Consider the following 21,969-nt stretch of genomic DNA (forward strand, 5'->3'; position numbering starts at 1 on the left):
CAGGAAAAAGTGACCATGAAAACTGCTGGATTGTTATAAAAACCCAACTGGTTCACTAATGTCCTTCAGGGAAGGGAACCTGCCAACTGGTCAGGGACTATACAAAACACCAGCATCTACTGGGGGAAATAGAGAGGGAGATGGGAGAGGCAGGGGGTGAAGGAAAGGGATTTTATGCATCTGCAATTCTACCAACATCTCCCAAACCCTCACCCTCCATCCCCTAGAAAGACCAGGGTAGATGTATGTGAACACCATCACCTCCAAGTACCCCTCCAAGTCACACACCATCCTGACTTGTTTAACATCCAGTGTTGGATGAACAGAAATTTCCTCCATTTAAATATTGGGAAGATTGAAGCCATTGTCTTCAGTCCCTGCTACAAACTCCACTCCCTAACCATCAATGCCATCCATCTCTCTGACAACTCTGAGGCTGAGCCAAACTGTTCACAACCTTAGTGTCATATTTCACCCTAAGCTGAGCTTCTGACTACATATCACTAAGACCATCTATTTCCACCTCAGTAACTTTGCCTGCCAATAAAATAAAAGCAAAATACTGCAGCTGCTGGAAATCTGAAATAAAAAGAGAAAATGCTGGAAATACACAGCAGGTCAGGCAGTATCTGTGGAGAGAGAAACAGAGTTAACATTTCAGGGGTGCAGAATGAACTACAGGGAACAAAAATGATACAGAAGCTGATGATCAATATAAGCTCAGGGGTAGAAGCGAGATGGACTATATCGCAGGAAAAACAACTCCTGACTATGAAAGACATGGTGGGAAGCTATAGCTGGTAAGCCAGCAGCACATGGTCAGGGCAGCAGTTGGCAGAAGTGACCGTAAAATCCTAAACAGAGCTAAAATACACCCACTATTAGAGACAGAGAAAGTTAGACAACAGTAGAGAGGCGATCAGGGAGGGCAGAGGTGAAACAGAGCAATGGATAGACACAGAATCAGATCCACAGTAAAGGAGTCACACCAGCCGCAGAGCTGTCGGACCTCACACGGATAACAGAGGACTAAAAGCTCCAAATTGTAGATGAATTGTCAAAACTACTCACCTGTGAAACAATTTAACTCTTTTCAGCTTTGGAAACTCCTGCCGGAGACTGTAGCTGGAAAGATATCAGAAGCACTGAAGTCAGAGAAAAATCTCCCAGTTGAGGAAATACCCTGGAACGGGGTGATGTCACCGCGCAATTGTCGGCGTGTGCTGATGTCACAGTGTAATTATCGATGTGTGCTGATGTCACAGTGTAATTGTCGATGTGTGATGACATCACAGACATGGACACAGAACATCTGGGTTTGTGTAAACCACTGATCACCACACATTATGAAGGATGAGAGGGTCCTTAAGAGGGTGCAGAGGAGACTTACCAGAGTGGTTCAACGGGTGAAGGATTTTAGATTAGTTTGGAAAAACTGGTGTTGTTCTCCTTGGAGCAAAGTAGATTGAGGGGAAATTTGATAGAGGTATACAAGTTAATGATTGGTTTACATGAGGCAGTTAAAGAAAAGCTGTTCACATTATCTGATCATAAAAGGGTTATGGGACACAGATTTAAGTTAAGAAGCAAGATTTACAGGAGGGGTGTGAGCAAAAATTTTACACAATGAGTGATAATGACCTGAAACTCATTACTTACTCTCAAAGGTTGATGAATCGAGTCTGTCAGATCTTGATCTGATGTTTGGTTTGAGTTTCCCGTCTGCAAATCCTTCCCATGTGATATCCTATGAAAAGATTACAAAACAATCAATCACTGTCAGTCCAGGACAGAAAATGAGAAATATTTCTCTTGGTTTGAGTTTGTTGTGTGTAAATCCTCCCCTTCTAACCCCCTGTAAAAGGAGTTTCCAAAATCCATCCCTGTCAGTCCAGGATAGTCACAACATTCTGTCCTCCTGCTACCTGGACCAGGATGACCGCGCATGCGCTCTGCTGCACAGCCGCGCCCCCGGGCCGAACAGAGGGAGACCCAGCCATATCCGGTCTGTTCGCTGCAAACGCGGGGCCTGTAGTTTCTGATTAAGGCTCTGCGGGCTGCACCAAGTGTTTATAAAACCTCCCTGCCCACTCCGCTGGCTCCATTCCTCCCGCACACCCACTAACTCTGTTATTTTGCTCCAGTCGCCATTTTCTCACCCACTCGGCCTCTCGAGTCACAGGACAGCACTGCGCATGCTCAGCCAAGAGCCCGCAATGCGCAGGTGCGAATCAGACTCCGCAATGCGCATGCGTACGACCCTGGCGCTCTGGATAGGGCACATTCTGTCCCGCATTGAATGCTGGGTGGGAGGACGTAATTGCACATCCAATAAATTTTTATGATCCGATGGTAATTGCAGCTTTATGGTCAAGGTTTAAATTATACAATCAATTGATACGATAAATTGTATCGGCCTCTACCATGCTTCTGTCCTGGGTGTAATTAACAACAAAACAAACCCCTACAGTTAGATGTGAATTCACTGGATTCTTCGCATTTGAGGTGAAGAAGTGATTTCTCCTTCCATACACCAAACATTTAAACTCCGTCTTGTCAGTAAGAATGCGCCTATTGCGGAGCAAATCCTTTGAACTTTTATAGCTGGATAGTTCACTGGTGGCCAAACTGAGTAAATGCCTTCACACGCAAGAAATCTCTAAATTTTCTCCATCAGATGTGACTGCTGCTGTGTCAACTAATCAGATGATCGAGTAAACCTTTTTCCATAATTAGCTGCTGAATGATGTTTTCACAGTGTGACTTTACCTAGGCGTGTCCAGCACAGACTTGGATTTCTAATCCTCTGGCAATGGGCTCTACATTCTCTTCTGAAGAAAAAATTGAAAGGCGATGCTGTAAATCTGAAATAAAAACAGAACTTCGAATTCTAAACAGGTCTGGTAGCGTCTGAGGAGAGACATAGTTTAATTGCCATATTTTCTGAGTATTTCCATCATTTTCTGCTTTTATATTTGATTAAAGACGTTGCTTCTGAATTGGACATTGGATTTCCTGGTGACCAACTTTTATTTATTCTTGTCTATCCGTAAGTGGAAGCATCTTCCAAACCCTTTCGGAATATTAAAGGCTTCGATCAGGTCATGCCTCACCCTGTTTTCTAGAGAAAACCTGTTTAATCAATTCAATCTTTGTTGAATGTTAAAACTTTTCAGTTCTAACATCAATCCAGTAAATCTTTATTGTTGCCGGGTCTTAAGGAGTTGAGTTACAGGGAAAGATTAAACAGATTAGGACTTTATTCCTTGGAGCGTAGAAGAATGAGGGGAGATTTGATAGAAGTTAACAAAATTGTGAGGGGAAAAGGCAGAGTAGATGCGAGTAGGCTCTTTCCACTTAGATTAGGAGAAATAAACACGAGAGGACATGGCTTTAGGTTGAAAGGGGAAAGGTTTAGGGGGAACATTAGGGGGAACTTCTTCACTCAGAGAGTGGTTAGAGTGTGGAACGAGCTACCATCTGACCTGGTAAATGCGGGCTCACTCCTAAGTTTTAAGAATAAATTAGATAGATACATAGATGGGATAGGTCTTTAGGGCTATGGACTAGGTGCAGGTCAATGGGACTAGTGGAATAATATTTCGGCACAGACTAGAAGGGCCGAATGGCCTGTTTTCTGTGCTGTAGTGTTCTATGGTTCTATGGTTCTACCTTCTCCAGTGCTAGATTCATCTTATAATATGGAGACGGAGCTAATCTGAGTATCAAACTGATAATTGCCCCCAAATACCTGTAAATTGGAAGGATCAGCATTGCAGTGGGCGAGAGGAACATGGTTCCAAGCTGTTATTCACCAACCTCTATTTCGGCCATTTTCCCATCTACAGAACTTAAAATGAAATGAACACATCCAATAAAAAGATTTAGAAAGTTGGTGTTACTTTTGTTTGTGACTCGTTCCCTCGGGTATTCAGTAAATGCTGCTCAGAGGTTAGGGACCGGGATATAATCTACCTGCGTTTCCTTGAGCCTGTGTTCGGTGAATTGGGAAGTTTGGCCCGGGTTGGAGTATCTTGTGTTCCAGGGATGGGCAGTAACCCGCTCATTGAAGCTGCAGTCGCTGCTTTCTGCTGGCAGCAGGTGAGTGGAGAGTGCGGGGCCGGAATATTGCTGCTTTTCTGCTTTTCCCTGTCTCACTCACTGTGGAGCTGAGGAAGAGAGAATAATTGATGGGTTTGTTTGAATCCAATAATTCTATAGATTTCGGAGGGGCTCGATGCCGGCCTAAATGTTCTTTTCATTATATTGCGGATTAATATTCGTGAACATTGACCAGGACACATGGTTGTGAGTTCAAGCGCCTCCTCATTTTTCTCAGTCGAAATATACAATCTAATATATTTTGCTGTACAACCTGTTACAGAGATTGTTATAGAAAAGAGGGAAAGGTTTGCTACAGCTATACAAAGCCCTGGTTAGATCACACCTGGAGCACTGTGCATAGATCTGGGAGCGGCCCCTTTTAAGGATCAATATTTACCTTGAAAGTTTCAGAGGAGCCGCATTGATGAGGCTGGTGGGGTTTGGAAATTGGAAGCTGTACATCCGCAGCTTGTGGCACTATTTCACTTCACTGTTCACTTCATGTTCATGTCTAACACACTCGATGCTGTTATTGGCTGAACGAGTCTTCTGTGTTTTAACTAAACATGCTATTATTTTGTAGGAAGAACGACGAGAGACAGTGTAAATTGCAGGGTTCTGGAGAAAGGTCAGGTAATGGCAATGCTAGGACGGGCAGAAGGCCCACTTTCCCTGCTGTAACCATTCTATGATTTTAAACAAATAATATTAGCATGTTAGCAAGTTCTGTAGTTGTGGCCCAGTGTTTCAGGTGAATGGGTTTAAAATCGATTGGGGCCTCCCGACGTAGGTTTGAATCTTGCTGACTGTGCTTCTCGTTATTTCTGCTTGATGGTAGAATTAATTCTCATTCAAATAGAAGAAAAACCATCCAAACAAATCCATTTCTGTGTCAGTCTTCTACAAGTCTCCAGTCGGATATGAAACAAAAACTGAGCCAAGTTGGTGACATCTTGTTTTCTGGGCGTTTGTTTCTCCTTAGACCTCTGTCACACTCGGTGTATCCGTCTGTGTGTGTTCCTCTGTATGTGCCAATGTGCTTCAGTTCCCCGAGGGGTTGAATACATTTTACCAGCACAAACTTCATTTACTTTAGTTGTGGAACTTCATTTTAAAATATTACAAGGAAAAACTCTCAGGGTAAAAGATGCAAGAGGAGTTTGTCTATTTCTCTGTATGTTAAACTGCAACAGCAATTTATATTTATAAAGCGCCTTTAACCTAATGAAACGCCACAAGGTGTTCCCCAGGATCATTATATAACAAAGTGTGACACCGAGTCACATATTCGGTCAGGTGACTAACAGCTCTATCAAAGGCGAAGAACTGTATTAATGGAGGAAACTATCGATTTCATGTTCCAGATAACAGCAATGGTTCTTCTCGTTGGCTCATTGTGTTCAACCTGAACAGACCATTTGGTCAGAGAAGTTTATCTCTGGTGAAAGGAGTCGGGAATGAAAAAATGCCAAAATCAGCCTTCATGAGCCAAATTTCCAGCCCTGTTAGCAGCTTCCCTGATGGCCAACTGGTTAGGGTTCAGTACTTATACTGCTGCACCTCAGGTTTGATTCCCTGTCAGGAAATTGAGATTTACTGCCCTTGGGCGAACTGTTAAAATCAATGTTATTGTCTTCCTGGCTGAAAGTAACACAGAACATCTCTGTCAGAGTCAGGGGAGTGAGAGTTAAAGTTTCACATCAGAGCTGGAAATGTCACACGTGCAACGAGTCAAGAACAGATCCAGAGGGCGTGAAAATGAAAGAGAAGGGCTCTGATGGCTTACAAAGCACTGACTATAGAGCTGGTGGTGCACAGCAGAATATTATTCCTGTATTACCCATGTTACTTGCAGCTCTAATTTCCTGATTTATTACAGTGCCCAACATTACCACTGCAGTTTGGTGACCAATAAACAACTCGCACCAACGTTTGTTGCCTCTTGCCCGTTTCTTAGCTCCACCAACATTGATTCGACATCTTGATCCTTCAATTTAAGACCCTCTCTCATGAATGTACCGATCTTGTCGTTATTAACTGTGCGACCCCGCCTCCTTTCTCTTTTTGCCCATCCTTCCTAAATTACGAACACCCTTGAATATTCAGATAAATCACACTGCTCTTTGAAAGCAGGACACAGGGCCAAATGGCCTCTTTATTTGCTGTAACTTTCTGTCATTTTGTGTTTCCTAACACCCCGGTTGCATCTCTCTAAGTTATTCTGGCATTTCATAACTCAATCTAACGAGATGTACATCTTGCCCTTCTATCCAACACTTTGAATTCCAGACACTAAACAGATTAGGAACTGAATTTGAAACCAGACTAGTACAACTGCAGAAATGATCGGAACCATTCACTTGAGTTTCAAACATGCAGTGTTCGCACATGAGCATGTACCTTCTTGTATATCTACTGAACAAAATAAGCTCAATCCGATTCTTCACATTGAAAATCAGTTCAAAATAATTTCAAAGTTTAACAACATACACAAGAATGTGGATAATTGATACTGTGCACATTCCTATAATCAGTGTCTGGGACAATCAGGTCCTGTGAACCCTTCTCGTGTCTTACATTCCCATTCCCTGCTTTCCAGGGAAAGATTGGGTTCATAAACTGGACGTGTGGGTAGTCCCTGGCTAGGTCAGTCCTCTTCCAGAGAGTATATAAGAGTTATTGCTGGGACAGCAGATTTTCGTCCCTACTGCCATTAGTGATGATCACAAGATTTTTTATTGAAAACAAATTTCACCATTTGCCATGGTGAGATTTGATCCCCAGAATCCCAAACCAGTGAAAGTACCAATGTGCCACAGCCTCCTACCAAGGTAAACGCGTTTAGAATTTGATGTGTGTCAGTTACTTTCAGTGATGAATTTCTGCCGTGTTCCCTTGTCAGTTTCACAAGAGCCGCAGTGATGAGGTTAGTGGGTTTTGCAAATTGAAAGTTCTACATGAGCAGCTTGAACAGCGAGTCGAACAAATGCCAGCTCAAATCGAATTGTACGGTTTGTGTGCGGTGTTTCATTTTAACAGGAAGGACGAGGAGAGATAGATTCAAAATAAATTGCTGCGAGGAAAAAGACGAGGGTTATGGAATGAGTTAAATTGCTCTTCCAGAGAGCCGGCACGGACAAGAATGTTCCCCTTCTCTGCTGTAGCCACCCATGATTTCATACTAACAACATCACCCTGTGCATTGAGTCAGTCGTGGTGACTGAGTGGTGAAGGCGATAGAGTCCAAATCCATTGGGGTTTCCCGCTTCTCATTATTCCTGGTTTTAACTCTGTGTTTACAGAGTTAATTACCGGTTACATTGAATCAAGTCCATCCAAACACTCGGGCGTTTTCCTATTTCCGTTCACTCACGAAAATATTCACGAAACGTCTAGTCGGAAATGGAACAAAAACGGAGCCAGGTTGGTGTCAGGTTTGCTTTCTGGGTGTTTGCCTCTCCTTAGAAACAATCCCTTGTCCTCTGTCACTCTCGGTGTCGATGTCTGTGTCTGTTCCTCTGTGTGTGTCAATGTGGTTCAGTTCCTCATTTGTACCATCCAAACATTGTTTACGATCGTTATGTGGCTTCATATTAAGATGGTCCAGAGAAAACAAAAGTGCTGTTTTAAAAGGTGCAAGAGGACATTTATTTCTGTTTCTTTTTGGGTGAAGACTGTTCAGCTACTAAATGCCCGGATGTTACAAAGCGGAGCATGATTGAAGTTTTCAAATGATCTTATTACATAGCTGAGAATGCCCGAGGGGCCGAATGGCCTATTCCTGATCATATTTTTCCCACACTCTAATTCAGAGCCGAGGCCGGTCAAGGCAATGGTTGTTTCTGCTCTAAATGTGGTACTGAGTCACCGAGTGGGCTAAGATGCTGGCCGAGGCTTTCCTGCTTTGGGCTCCAGTCCCGCGGCTGCTAAACTTTCCAGTGCTTTGTTGTTTGAGACGCTTCCAAAAAATCCTCCGTGCGGCCAGGGGACGGCTGACCTGTGCAGTGTTGCATTTTGGTTGGGGGAATGGGGAGAGGTGGTTGGGGCAATGGCACGGACTGAAAATCTTTTTTCCCTGTTACTTTCTGTCTCCATTCTATTATTTTATACAAACAATAGCGAACTTTCACTCAGTATTGTGGCGAATTGGTTAAACTGATGGATTGGAAATTGGCTGGAGTTTTCTCACGCAGGTTTGAGCCCTGTAGTTTATGCTTCTTATCATTCCTGATTTTAACTGACGGTCTGTGGAATTAGTTATCCGTTAAATTGAATATAAAACATCCAAATACCCCGTGTTTCTTATTTCTGTTCATCTGCAAATATTCACTAAATTCACAGTCGTAAATGGAAGAGTAATTGACCACTCCTGATCAACCAATCACAACTGCTCTTTGACAGCAGCAGACCAGGCCGAATGGCCTCTTTCTTAGCTGGAACTTTCCATAATTTTATGTTTCCCAACAGCACGGATGCTCTTTCCCAGTCATTATGCCATTTTATAACCCATTCTGTCGAAATGTACTTTGTTACTTTGTGTCCTGTCCTTCTGAAGTCAAGACCCGTAGTGAATTCAATGAGAAGTTTTCTTGCCATTTCCAGCAGGAGATTTGGAACCAGACCAGTTCATTGAGTTTAAATGGTGCCGACCCTTCACTGCAGCTCGTTGTGTTTTTGAGTGGAGATGATTTCTGTTTGTTACGAAGTGCAGGATGATCTGATTAACTAACGGAGCAGGTTTGAGGTTCCGAATGATCTATTCCTACTCTGAAACAAAACCAAAACATGCTGGAAAAACTCAGCAGGTCTGACAGCATCTGTGGAGAGAAAGACAGGGATAACGTTTCGAGTCCTCATGACTCTTTTTCAGAACTAAAGGGAAGTAGGACTTCATATTTCTACTTCCCTTTAGCTCTGAAGAAGAGTCATACAGACTCGAAACGTTAATTCTGCCTTTCTCTCCACAGATGCTGTCAGACCTGCTGAGTTTTTCCAGCATTTTTTGCTTTTGTTTAAGATTTCCAGCATCCGCAGTATTTTGCCTATTCCTAATCTATAGTTTTTGTTCTATTTCAGTGCCAAAACTTGTGAAGGAAGTGGTTCACAAATTTCGCCCAGCGAGGCTGAGCGAGCTGAGGCGCTGGCTTAAAGTGTGTACGAAATCATGAGTTCGCCTCCCACCGCTGCTCAACATTTAGCAGCCCCATTAGCACAAGCAGATGCCACCTCATATTGACAAGGAGGACGAGGAGAGTTGCTGTGGGGAAAAGGTGGGGTCTGGAATTACAGTAGTTGAGTTGCTCTTGCATAGAGATGCTGAATGACCGTCTGATGTAGCCGTCTATGATTTTATACAAACAGCAGTGACGTCATTATCGGCCCTGTGTTCACGGTGGAGTGAATAAGGGGATGGAGTTGGAATCCTGTGGGGTCTCCTCACAGAGGCACAAATCCTACCGGCTCCAGTTCTCATCATTCTTGATTTTAATAAGGTGCCCATGGAATTAATTATTGGATAAACGGAATCAAAACCACACAAACACTCCCGTGGTTTCTTCTTTCCGTTGGTCTGTGTGTGTCAATGTGGTTCAGTTCCCCAAGGGAATGGACACATTTTTAACAGAACAAACTTTATTCACATTAGTTGTGCAACTTCAGATCAAAAAAATATCAGGGTGAAAGTTGGAAGAGGAGCTTGTCTCCTTCTCTATATGCCCCATTACAACAACAGCTTACATTTAGATAGCGTCTTTAACGTAATTAAACCTCCAAAGATGGTTGACAGGATCATTATGTAACAGAGTCTGACACTGACACACATATTGAGATGTTGGGCCAGGTGAACAAAAGCTTGGTCAAAGAGATAGGTTTTACAGAGCGTCTTAAAGGAGGAAAGAGAGGTCGAGGGAATTCCAGAGCTTGGGGCCTCGGTAACTGAAACCTCGGTCACCAATGGTGGACCGGTTCTGATTGGGAATGTACAACAGGCCAGGATTAGAGGGGCACAGATATCTCAGAGACGTGTGGGGTTCGAGGAGATCTCAGAGATATCACCCAACTGTGTGGAGAAGTTGTATCGCTCCCATTCCTGTTTGTTGTTGAATGTGAGCTGAATGCTGGATCTTGCAGCCACATTAGATTCGCTCTTCACCATTTCTGAAGATAACATTTAGCAAAATAAGAAGATGTTTCAGCTGGCAGCGGGTGATTGGAGAGTGCAGGGCTGGAATATTGTTACTTGTTCCTGTCTCACTCACTGTGGAGCTGAGCAAGAGCGACGAATTGATGGGCTTGTTTCAATCCAATAGCCTCATAGATCTCTATTGATTTAGATGGGGGTTCATGATCGTTCATATTCTTTGTTATATCTGAAATGAATATCCATAAACAGAGCTTGGTGTGGGAACTCAGTGGGTGACAGCCGAGTTTTCAACGTGGGGGGTGGGATGGATTTTCTTGTAGTTTCAGGGCCCCAAAACAAATCAGAGCGTTAATGAGTAATGATGGGGAGGAAAAAATGCCAGCTTCGTCCCTGGGTGGTCTCGAACCACCAACCTTTCGGTTAACAGCCGAACGCGCTGACCGATTGCGCCACAGAGACTTGATGGAGACGCTGGCACTCTGTAAGATATCCTAAACCAATGGCTCAGTGAGAGAAAGCTTCAGATTGCCGTGACTGCAATGACAATTATTCATTCTCAGTTTTACTCTTCCCAAATAAAGGTTGGGACATTCATTGTGGACACATGGAAAAAGTCTGATCCCACCCACTGCAGACACATCCATGTCACCGGGAACCAGCTCTCCTACAACCGGTGCCGTCTCCCTTCGAGCCTCCCTGTGTTTTGTCTGTTACTGAGTATTCTGCTTGTCCCGAAGCCGGTAATTCTAAAGGGGTTTCTCTGTTACACAGCGAGTGGTTAGGATCTGGAATGCACCACCTGAGAGTGTGGGGGGGAGGCAGATTCAATCGCGGATTTCAAAAGAGAATTGGACAGAAAATGCAGGTCTCCAGGGACAAACGCGGGGGAGTGGGACCAGGTGAGTTAGTTTCCAGAAGAGAAAGAGATCTCCCTTTTCAGACGGAGTTAAGGAGATTTATTTCCTCTCATAGGGTCATTCGCCTGTGGAATTATTTTCATCAGAGGTTTGGTCATTGAATTTACACAAGGCAGAATTGGACAGATTTTTGATAGACAAGGGGGTCAAAGGTTATGGGGGGCGGGCAGGAAGGCGGAGTTGAGACCACAACCAGATTTGCCGTGACCTCAATGAATGGTGAAGCAGGGTCAAGGGGCTGAATGGCCCACTCCTGCCCCTGAGACCTTTGTTCCTCCGACCCAGGCTGAATTGCCTCCATCTGTGTGTAGCCTTAGCTGTGATTCTCTGACACTATGAGGCGCTGGAGAGGCAAATGGCCAATTCCTGCTTCTATTTGTTATGTTCTATTTTGGAGCTGTTACCACCCAAGGCAATGGTTAGTTTACCTTTGATAGTGGGAGCGTGGCCGGCTGGGTTAAGGTATTTTGTTTGGGCTCTGTTCTCTTCGTGGGTTCGATTCGAAATTTCAGTTGATTTGTTCTTTCAGCCACTTCACCTGAGCATGGGCTCACGGCCGTCGATGTCTTAAGATCTTCATCTTGGCAGGAAGAACGAGGAGACGCAGTATGAATTGCAGGGTGACTGGGGATATTTGGGGCCGAATTCCCTCTTCCTCTGTTATAACCTTTCTGTGATTTCATATGAACAAGATTGAAATTGATGCGAGATCTGTAATTGCGGATGAGTGGTTAAGACAATGGGTTTGAAATCTACTGGGCTCTCCCCATGTAGGTTTGAATCCTCAATGTCTGCTGCTCCACACTTTAGGTGAATCCAGAATTAAATTAATTGTTGGTGAAATGGAATAAAAACTTTCCAAACACTCCCGTGTGTTTCTCCTGCATCTCCTCCGCATTTCTTCATTTCCGTTCATCTGCAAGCTTTCACCAAATCTGCAGTCTGAAATGGAACAATAATTGGAGAAGCTGGTGACATCCTAACTTTCTGGGTGTTTGTGGATCCTGAGGCCTCTGTCACTCTCGATGCATGTGTCTGTGTGTGTTCCTCTGTGTGTGTCAATGTGGTTCAGTTCCCTGTGGGGATGAACACTTTTTTACCATCACAAACTTCATTCACATTATTCGTGCAACTTCATGTTAGAATGTTATGGTCCCCCGTCTTTTCCCCGGAGACCTGAATTTTCTGTCCAATTCTCTTTTGAAATCCGCGATTGAATCTGTCTCCCTCACACTCTCAGGCCATGCATTCCAGATCCTAACCACTCGCTCTGTAACACAGAAGCCCCTTCAGAATGGTACACTTTATGTGATGTTGCCTCTCTTCATTCTTCCGACCAACATGAATCACTTCACACTTCCCTACATTAAATTTCAGGTTCGCTTTAACAGTTTACACGAGGAATTCCTGTGCATTGTGACAGTTCACACAGCGGTAAGAAAAAAGTTAGCTCCTGATCAGGAGTTGAACCTGGGCTGTGGTGGTGAAAGTATTAAATCCGAAGCACGAGGCTCTTTGACTTCCAGTGAAGCCGAGGCTGTTTTCATTCAGAAGCCAACGGCTGTGATATTAACAAAGCGGGATGGAGAAAGACTCAGTTTGAGCGGTGACACTGCTGGAGGGATGGGGAGTTGGGGATCACCCATCAAAGTTTTAAAAAAACGGCAGCGCCCAGAGTGGGGCTCGAAGCCACGACGCTGAGATTAAGTCTCACGCTTTACCGGGTAAGCTAGCTGGGAATGCACAGTCATTGCTCCCTATGCAAAAATTCAGGGAGATCAATGTTCCTTCCTCCCTGGAGCCTCAGCTTGTTCTGAATTTCAAAGTGTGGAAGGTAATCGGCCTACAAAAGCCCCAAGGTTACAATACATTCCTCTCAATCATCAATAACATTCACATCTTCCACTTCTTAGCTGCACCTCCTTCCAAACATTGCAAACTCTCTCTTGCATCTTTCATCCTGATATTTTTCTCTTTGACATTTTAATATGAAGCTGCACAATTAATGTGAGTCAAGTTTATGAAGTGAATATGTGTCCACCACCTCGGGGAACTGAACCGCATTGACACACACAGAGGAACACAAACCGACACATACACCGAGAGTGACAGAGGCCTCAGGAGAGACAAACACCCAGAAAGCAAGGATGTCATCAACTTGGTCAATTATTGTTCCATTTCAGGGGCCAAATGTAGTGAATGTTTGTAGATGAACAAAAGTAAGAAACACGGGGGTATTTGGGTGGTTTTCTTTTTCATTTGATGGATAATTTACTCTGCAGACAGTTTATGTCAATCAAGAATGAGAAGAAGGGGAATTGGCAGGATTCGAACCATGTGGAAAAACGCCTTAAGCACTCGGCCAGGACAACTGGGTAAAGGCTGCATGTTGCTTAAAATTAGGGAATGAATACAGGGAGTTCCAGTGAAAGGAGGTCTTCATGTCCGTGTCATTGTCCCATCTTTTCCCAGTCACCCTGGGATTTACACTGTCTCTCCTCATTCTTCCAAATGAAATACAACACGGCACAGATCAGCTGCCCCTTCACCGCACGGAGAATTTTTGGGAAGCGCCTCAAATAACAAACCACCAGAAAGTTTGGCAGCGGTGGGAGTGAAGCCCAAATCACCAGAGAGATCGAAACCTGAACCAGCGGCTGAGCCCACTCAGCCTCACTACCACATTCAGATTAGACACAAACATTGTCTTCACCAACATTGACACAATATAATATAATATAACACAATATAAAACATTATGATCAGGAATTGGCCATTCGGCCCCTCGAGCGTTCTCAGCTACTTAATAAGGTCATGTGAAAACTTCAATCATCACCCAGTAACATCCGGACGTTTAGTTGCTGAACAGTTTCCACTCAAAGAAAAGAGAGAAATGTTTTAAAACTGCTCTTTTTTTCCCTGTACCATCTTAACATGAAGCCACAGAACTAACATGGCCAATGTTTGGGTGGTAAAAATGGGAAACTGAACCACATTGACACACACAGAAAATCACAAATATGCGTGTTGTTAAGATTTGAAATGGTGCTTATTTCATACTGTCTTTCAATGTGCAGAAAGTGGAGCTGTGATTAGCTTATAGCTCAGACGATGCACAGCAAGAATGTACATAACAGGCTGATGCTGACAGTGCCTGTTTGGACTCAGTGAGCTGCATCTGACGATTGAGAACATTTAATTGCCGCTCAACGAGTCCGGTTCCAAATTCCCTGCCATAAATGAAAAGAAAACTCGCTGAATTTGCTGAATGTCTTGAATTCAAAGCATCATTTGGAAGGTCAGAAAATTCATCTTAACCGTGGTATTAGGAAAAATAAAATGACAGAAAGTTACAGCAAAGAAAAAAGGCCATTCGGCCCTGTGTGCTGCTTTCAAAGAACAGTGTGATTGGTTGACCTGAATACTTTTAGGAAGAATGGACAAAAAGGAAATCGAGGCAGGGTCGCGCTGTTAATAAGGAACGAGATCGGTACATTAGTGACAGAGGATCTTAGATTGAAGGATCAAGATATGGAATTAGTTTGGGTGGAGCTAAGAAACAACAAGAGGCAGAAAACATTGGTGGGAGTTGTTTATAGGCCACTAAACTGTAGTGGTAATGTTGGGCATGGGATAAATCAGGAAATTAGAGCTGCATGTGACATGGGTAATACAGGAATAATATTCTGCCTCGCACCACCAGCTCTATAGTCAGTGCTTTGTAACCTACCACAGTCCTTCTCTTTTATTTTCACTCCCTTACTCCGACTCTGGGTTTATTCCCGAGTTTTGCCCTTGTGACATTTCCAGCTCTGATGTGAAATTTACACTCTTACTCCATCATTTCTAGCAGAGCTTTACAGTGTTATTTACAACCAACAAATTAATCACATTGATTTGATCAGCTCGCCCAGGAGGAATAAGTTTCAAATCCCTAACCAGGAATCGAACGCAGGCTGTACTGATAAAATTACCGCATTCTAACCACTAACCCAGCAGTTTGACACATGCAGGCTGCTTGTGGCATTTTCCCTTTCCAGATCCCTTTTTCCAGGGCCAAGTTTCTTTGACCAAATGGTCTATGTCATTTGAACACAAGTGACGTCTTCAGCCAATGGGAAAAATCATTGCTGAGAGCTGGAACATGAAATCGATACTTTCCTCCTTTAAGACAGTTCTTAAAGCCTCCCCCTTTGACAGAGCTTTTAGTCATCTGACAGAATATGAGGCTCAGCGTCATACTTTGTTATACAATGCTCCTGGGGAACGCCTTGTGACGTTTCATGAGGTAAAAGGAGCTTTATAAATATAAGTTGTTGTTGTACTCCATACAGAGAAAAAGACAGACTCCTGTTGTCTCTTTCATCCTGATATTTTTCACTGTAACATTGTAATGTGAAGTTGCACCACGAATGTGAATACAGTTTGTGCTCGTAAAAATGTGTTCACCTCCTCTGGGAACTAAACCACATTGACCCACACACAAGAACAAACAGAGATATACACCGAGAGTGACAGGGGCCTAAGGAGAGGCAAATGCCAGGATGAAATCATGTCACCAAATTGGCTCTTTTTTTTCCATTTCCGACTGGAGATTTGCAGAAGGCTGACAATGAATGGAAATAAGAGATCACGGATGTGTTTGGATCTCTTTTCCTCGATTCAAACGATAATTAGTTCTGTCTGCGTGCAGTTAAAGTCAGAAATAACAGGAAACGTAGTCAGCAGGATTCGAACCTGCGCGGGGTAACCCCAATGGATTTCTAATCCATCGCCTTAACCACTCGGCCACGACTACAGAGGTTGCTCCTATACCATTATTAGTTGTATGAAATCGTAAAGGTTACAGCAGAGAAAGCGGTATTTCTGCCCGTCTTGTCATGGCCATTACCTGGCCTTTTCCCCAGAACCCTGAAATTTATTCTGCCTCTCCTCATTCTTCCCACCAAATTGGAAATGAAAGAGTGAGAATGATCACATAAGCTTAGAAAGCTCACAGCAACCGTTGTTTTCATTGGCTGACAAAGTCGTTTATCTTGAACCTAAACAGGCAGTTTTGTGGTGAAAGAGATCTGAACTGAAAAACAATAGGCAAAAGCAGCGTAGATAAGCCAAATCGAAAATTATTGGTGCAGCTTCCCTGGTGGTCTCATGGTTAGGATGCGGTGCTCTTAGCGCTGCGGCCCGCATTTGATTCCCGGTCAGGGAATGTCAATTTGTTGGAACGAGTGTTGGTTATTCATTGATTGGAAACGTTTAAAACTCCACCAGAATCAGGGGAGTGTGGTTTTACGTTTTGCCTCAGAGCTGGAAAACAGCACACTTAGTTCAAGTGGGGTAAGGGAATGAAGGAAGAGGAGAGGGGAAAGGCTGGGTGCAAATCACTGACTGTAGAAATGTTGGTGTGAGGCAAAATATGGGTGGGAGAAGTACGAAATTTGCTGCCTACTGTTTGCACTGACACAAATATCATTCCTGAAGGATCAACCAATCACTACTGCTCTTTGAAACCAGCACGCCCTGCCTAATGGCCTCTTTCTGTGCTGTAACTTTTTGTAATTTTATATTTCCCAACAGCACGAGTCATTCTGCCATTTTATAAACCACTCGAGCGAGATGCGCTATCTTACCTTGTATTTGGCTCTTTTGAAACCTAAACAAGGAACAAATTCAGTGAGTTTTCTTGTCATTTCCACCACGAGATTTGTCACGAGACTAATTGAGCGACATATTAATGGTGCCAATCCTTCACTGGAGCTCACCACGTCCAAAGAGCACTGTTATCATCAGCCTGTCATGTATCTTCTTGCAGTACATCTGCTGAGCAATATAAAGCTTATCACAGCTCTGCTTTCTACACATTGAAACCCAGTGTGAAAATCAATTACAAAGCTGAACAACTGGGAGGAGACTGACTGTGGATAATCGGCACTAGGCACATTCCTGTAATCAGTATCTGGGAGAACCAGGAAGATGAGATCCAGGTGTCTCTTTACCAACGAGTTTTACCCATTCCCACGAACTGGCTGTGTCTGCATCAAGCACCTAATTAACCTGGGGGCTGGACGGGGAGAGGGAGCTGGAGGCGAGACAGGGACAGAAGCAGAATGAGATGCGACATGAAAGTGTTTTGAATTTGATGTGTGTCAGTTGCTTTCAGTGATGAATGACAGTCTTGTAAGTTTCACAGGAGCCGCAGTGATTAGTTGGTGTTTTTTTTTTATTTCAAGCAGCAAGATTTTAAAAGTAAAAAGATAAAAGACTGAACCTTTCTATATATATCCTATAACAACAGCTTATATTTATAAAGCGCCTTTAACCTAATGAAACTCATAAGACGTTCCCCAGGAGCATTATATATCAAAGTGTGACACCGAGACACATATTCGGTCAGATGTCTAAAAGCTCGGTCAAAGGGGGAAGCTTTAAGAACTGTCTTAAAGGAGGAAAGTACCGATTTCATGTTCCAGCCATAAACAATGGTTCTTCTGATTGGGGTAGAAGTCACTTGTGTTCAACCCAAACAGACCAATTGGTCAGAGAAAGTTGTCTCTGGTGATAGAGATCGGGAATGAAAAAGAAAATGTCATAAGTTGCCTTCATAATCCAAATGTCAGGCCTTGTTGTTAGTTTCCCTGATGTCCAGTGACTGGGAATCGGCGCTTCCATTGGACCAACAGTGAATAGGGTGGAGGGTTTTTGAAATTGAAAGTTATACATGAACAGCTTGTGGGACTATTTCATCTCACTGTCAATTTCATGTTCCAGATCACAGAAACCGTTGTTTTCATTGGCTGAAGAAGTCGTTTATCTTGAACCTAAACAGGCAGTTTTGTGGTGAAGGAGATCTGAACTGAAAAACAATAGGCAAAAGGAGCGCAGATAAGCCAGATTAAAAACTGCTGGTGCAGATTCCCTGGTGGTCTAGTGGTTAGGATCCGGCGCTTTCACCACCGTGACCGGGGTTCGATTCCCGGTCAGGGAATGTCGAGTTGTTGAATTTGTTGGAATGAGCGTTGATTTTTCATTGATTGGAAACGTTTAAAAGCTCCACCAGAATCAGAGAAGTGAGACTTTAAGTTTCGCCTCAGAGCTGGAAAACATCACACTTGGTTCAAGTGGAGTGAGGGGATGAAGGAAGAGGAAAAGTTGCAAAGCACTGACTATGGAAATGTTGGTGTGAGGCAAAATATGGGTGGGAGAAGTACGAATTTTGCTGCCTACTGTCTGCACCGGCACAAATATCACTCCTGATGGATCAAACAATCACTACTGCTATTTGAAACCAGCACGCCCGGCCGAATGGCCTCATTCTGTGCTGCAACTTTCTATAATTTTATAGCAACAGCACGGGTCATTCTGCCATTTTATAACCCACTCGAGCGAGATGTAATTTCTTATGTTGTATTCGGCTCTTTTGAAACCTAAACAAGGAACAAATTCAGCGAGTTATCTCGTCATTTCCAGCATGAGATTTGTCATGAGACGAATTGAGCGACACATTAATGGTGCCAATCCTTAACTGGAGCTCACCACGTCCAAAGACCACTGTTACCATCAGCCTGTCATGTATCTGCTGAACAATGTAAGCTTATCACAGCTTTGCTTTGTTCACGTTGAAACCCAATGTGAAAATCAATTAAAAAGCTGAACAACTGGGAGGAGAGTGACTGTGGATAATCGGCACTGTGCACATTCCTGTAATCAGTATCTGGGAGAATCAGGAAGATGATTTCCAGGTGTCTCTTTACCCACGAGTTTTACCCATTCCTACGAATTGACTGTGTCTACATGAAGCAGCTAATTGACCTGGGAGCTGGAAGGGCAGAGGGAGCTGGGGGCGAGACAGAAGCAGAAAGGGATGCGACATGAAAGTGTTTTGAATTTGACGTTTGTCAGTTGCTTTCAGTGATGAATGTCTGCCATGTAAGTTTCACAGGAGCCGCAGTGATCAGTTGGTGTTTTATTTAAGCAGCAAGATTTCAAATTAAAAAGAGAAAAGCAAATTACTGTGAATGATGGAAATCTGAAACAAAAGCAGCATATGCTAGAAAAACTCAGCAGCTGGAGCAAGGGTCAATGTTCCCAGACAGTACGACTTTTATTCAGATTTTCAAAGTATTACAGCACCAGCGTGGGTCTCGAACCCATGACCCAGAGATTAACATTCTCATGCTTTGCCGACTAAGCTAGCTAGGAACATGAAAAACTGTTTTGTATCCCAATATACATGGTTAAACCTGCTGCTTTCTACTTGATACCTCAGCTTGACCGGAATTTTAAAGTGTGGAACAGAATCGGCCAACAAATGCCGCAAAGTTGCAATGCATTCCTCTCAATCATCAATAACATCATTCACATCTTCCACTTCTTAGCTGCACCTCCTTCCAAACACTGTGATCGATTTTCCTCGGGATTTTCTCCTGGATTTAATATTTACCTGCTTTGGGTCCTCATTTTGAAATCAGATTCGCATCAACATCCAACACAAATTGAAATCCAAACCTGATGGACAAACAATGGAAAACAAGTCACTCGGTAACACAAATCCCATGGATTTTTAGAATCACAACAGTCAGCTTTTCAATAAAATGAAGGAATTTTACAGTGAAAAGTTTAGAAAGTTTGGTGACTTTTATTTGTGACTCACTCACTCTGGTATTCTGTAAATGTTGCTCAGAGGTTTAGTGACCAGGATATACTCTACCTGTGTTTTCCTGAGCTTGTGCTCGGTGTATTGGGAGGTTTGGCCTGGATTGGAGTATCTCGCGTCCCAGGGATGGGCAGTAACCCGCTGACTGAAGCTGCAGTCGCTGCTTTCTGCTGGCAGCGGGTGATTGGAGAGTGCAGGGCCGGAATATTGCTGCTTTTCTGCTTTTCCCTGTCTCACTCACTGTGGAGCTGAGGAAGAGAGAATAATTTATGGGTTCGTTTGATTCCAGTAATTTCATGAATTTCTGATGGGTTCGATGAAGGTACATAGTGGGTCCAAATCTTTTCTCATTTTGTTTGACAGAAAAAGTAATTTTAAAAAGAAGCTGTTTTTGTGGGAGCTCACTGGACAACAAAAGACCTGCCACCGTTTGGGGATATCTTGCAGCCCAAGTACCCAATGACAACCTGGAGCAGTGTTACAATGATTGGTGCTGAGGGGAAAAAAGAGTAAAAATCTTCACCCCCTGGGTGGTCTTGAATGACCAACCTTTCAGTTAACAGGCTAAACACGCTGACCAATTGCGCCACAGACACTTACACAAACCTAACTGACAAGGTATCCAAACCAGGGTGTCAGTGAGTCTAATCTTCAGATTGCCACTACCCAGATTGCTGTTGCGCTCTATCAGTTTTACTCTTCCAAAATAAAGGGTGGGACATTCATTCCAGATACATGGAAACAGTCTGATCCCACCCACTGCAGACACATCCATGTCACCGGGAACCAGCTCTCCTACAACCGGTGCCATCTCCCTTCGAGCTTTTCATCGTCTTGCCTGTTACCAAGTATTCTGATTGTCCCGAAGCCGGTATTAGGTTTGAATTCCTGATGTGCAATAACGAGAATCCTTTCAATGTCTCAGATCAGTTAATTTCACTGATAAAATTAGAGTCACTGTTCCAGTGTCTTAAAGAAGGGAAAGGTGCCTTGACTGTCTCTGCTCAGTCGGGCAGTTCACCCTTCATTCGCATTGGATTCCATTCCTCAAAGTGGATTTTCATTTCCTTCTTGAGTTCCCTTACTACATCTTTGGATTGAGAGGCATTATGAACATTTCAGATGCAGTGCAGTTCTGATGAAAGGTTACAGACCTGAAATGAAAACCATGTCTCTCTCTCCAGAGTCACTACCAGATCTGCTGAGAATTCCAGCATTTTCTGTTTTTATTTCAGATAACCAGCATCTGCAGTATTTTTTGCTTTACTTTACCTGATCAGTGAAACATATAAGATCCTCGGGGTACTTGACAGGGCGGCTTTGGAGAGGATGTTACCTCGTGTGAGAGAATTTAGAACTCAGAATCGTTGTTTAAAAACAAGGGGTCACCCATTTAAAATGGAGATGAGGCGATTTTTTTTCTTTCAGACGGTCGTGAAACTTTGGAACTCTGTTCCTGAAAAGGCTGTAGAAGCAAAGTCTTTGAATATTTTTAAGGCAGAGGTCGATATATCCTTGGGAAGCAAGGGGGTGATAAGTTATCGGTGATAGGTGGGATACAGATTTCAGGTGACTATCAGGTCAGCCATGATCTTATTAAATGGCGGAGTAGGCTTGAGGGGCCGAATGGCCTACTCCTCCTCCTTTTTCTTATGTAGTGCTAAGAATATGGAACCAATTACCAGTCGATTTCGAGATGCATGACTGAGCTGAAAATGTGTAGGTAAACTCACACTGTAAACAGATTGTTCAACAGTTAAAATTGGAAAGGGATTCACTCTCATCCCATTTACTGACACAGCAACACAGTCTTGCTGGTGGGAGACCATTCAGATACTTCACGTGTGCAAAGGGCTTTATTCAGTTTGCCCACATGTTAACATTCCAACTTTAAAAGTTCAAAAGATTTGATCCACAATCAGAGCAGAGATGCTGGCAAGACACGGGTTTAAATGTTCCATGTATCGGGGGAAATGTTACTAGCTCACCCCATCTGCTGAGACTACACTGAGTTCAGGTCTAACTGTCGGGGTTTGCTCTGCATCCAGGTGAGAATTGCGGTGGACCCCTGAGCAATTTGGCCGCTGTGTCATTGATTCAACAATTTTATGTCTTTCCCCTATGGCACTCATCGTATTCTGATTACAGGACAG

At 43.5% G+C, this 21,969-nt stretch overlaps 1 protein-coding gene and 2 non-coding genes across 3 annotated transcripts in view; 1 reads left to right on the forward strand and 2 right to left on the reverse strand.

Moving 5' to 3' along the window:
- LOC144698522 (uncharacterized) overlaps nt 1–21,969 on the forward strand; it is a 121,484-nt gene that overhangs the window by 45,826 nt on the left and 53,689 nt on the right. Inside the window, exons 3-7 of the mRNA XM_078570457.1 lie at nt 2,986–3,049; nt 9,181–9,258; nt 11,693–11,769; nt 12,541–12,597; nt 13,450–13,538. Coding sequence (XP_078426583.1) covers nt 2,986–3,049; nt 9,181–9,258; nt 11,693–11,769; nt 12,541–12,597; nt 13,450–13,538 — 365 coding nt within the window. The remainder of the gene's footprint in view (nt 1–2,985; nt 3,050–9,180; nt 9,259–11,692; nt 11,770–12,540; nt 12,598–13,449; nt 13,539–21,969) is intronic.
- On the reverse strand, nt 10,632–10,705 carry trnan-guu (transfer RNA asparagine (anticodon GUU)). Its single transcript has one exon. It is a non-coding gene; the product is annotated as a tRNA-Asn (tRNA).
- Nucleotides 15,880–15,961, reverse strand: trnas-aga (transfer RNA serine (anticodon AGA)). The gene has a single exon. It is a non-coding gene; the product is annotated as a tRNA-Ser (tRNA).

This window comes from Cetorhinus maximus, chromosome 23, assembly GCF_964194155.1.
Source record: "Cetorhinus maximus chromosome 23, sCetMax3.hap1.1, whole genome shotgun sequence".
Taxonomy (NCBI): Eukaryota; Metazoa; Chordata; class Chondrichthyes; order Lamniformes; family Cetorhinidae; genus Cetorhinus; species Cetorhinus maximus.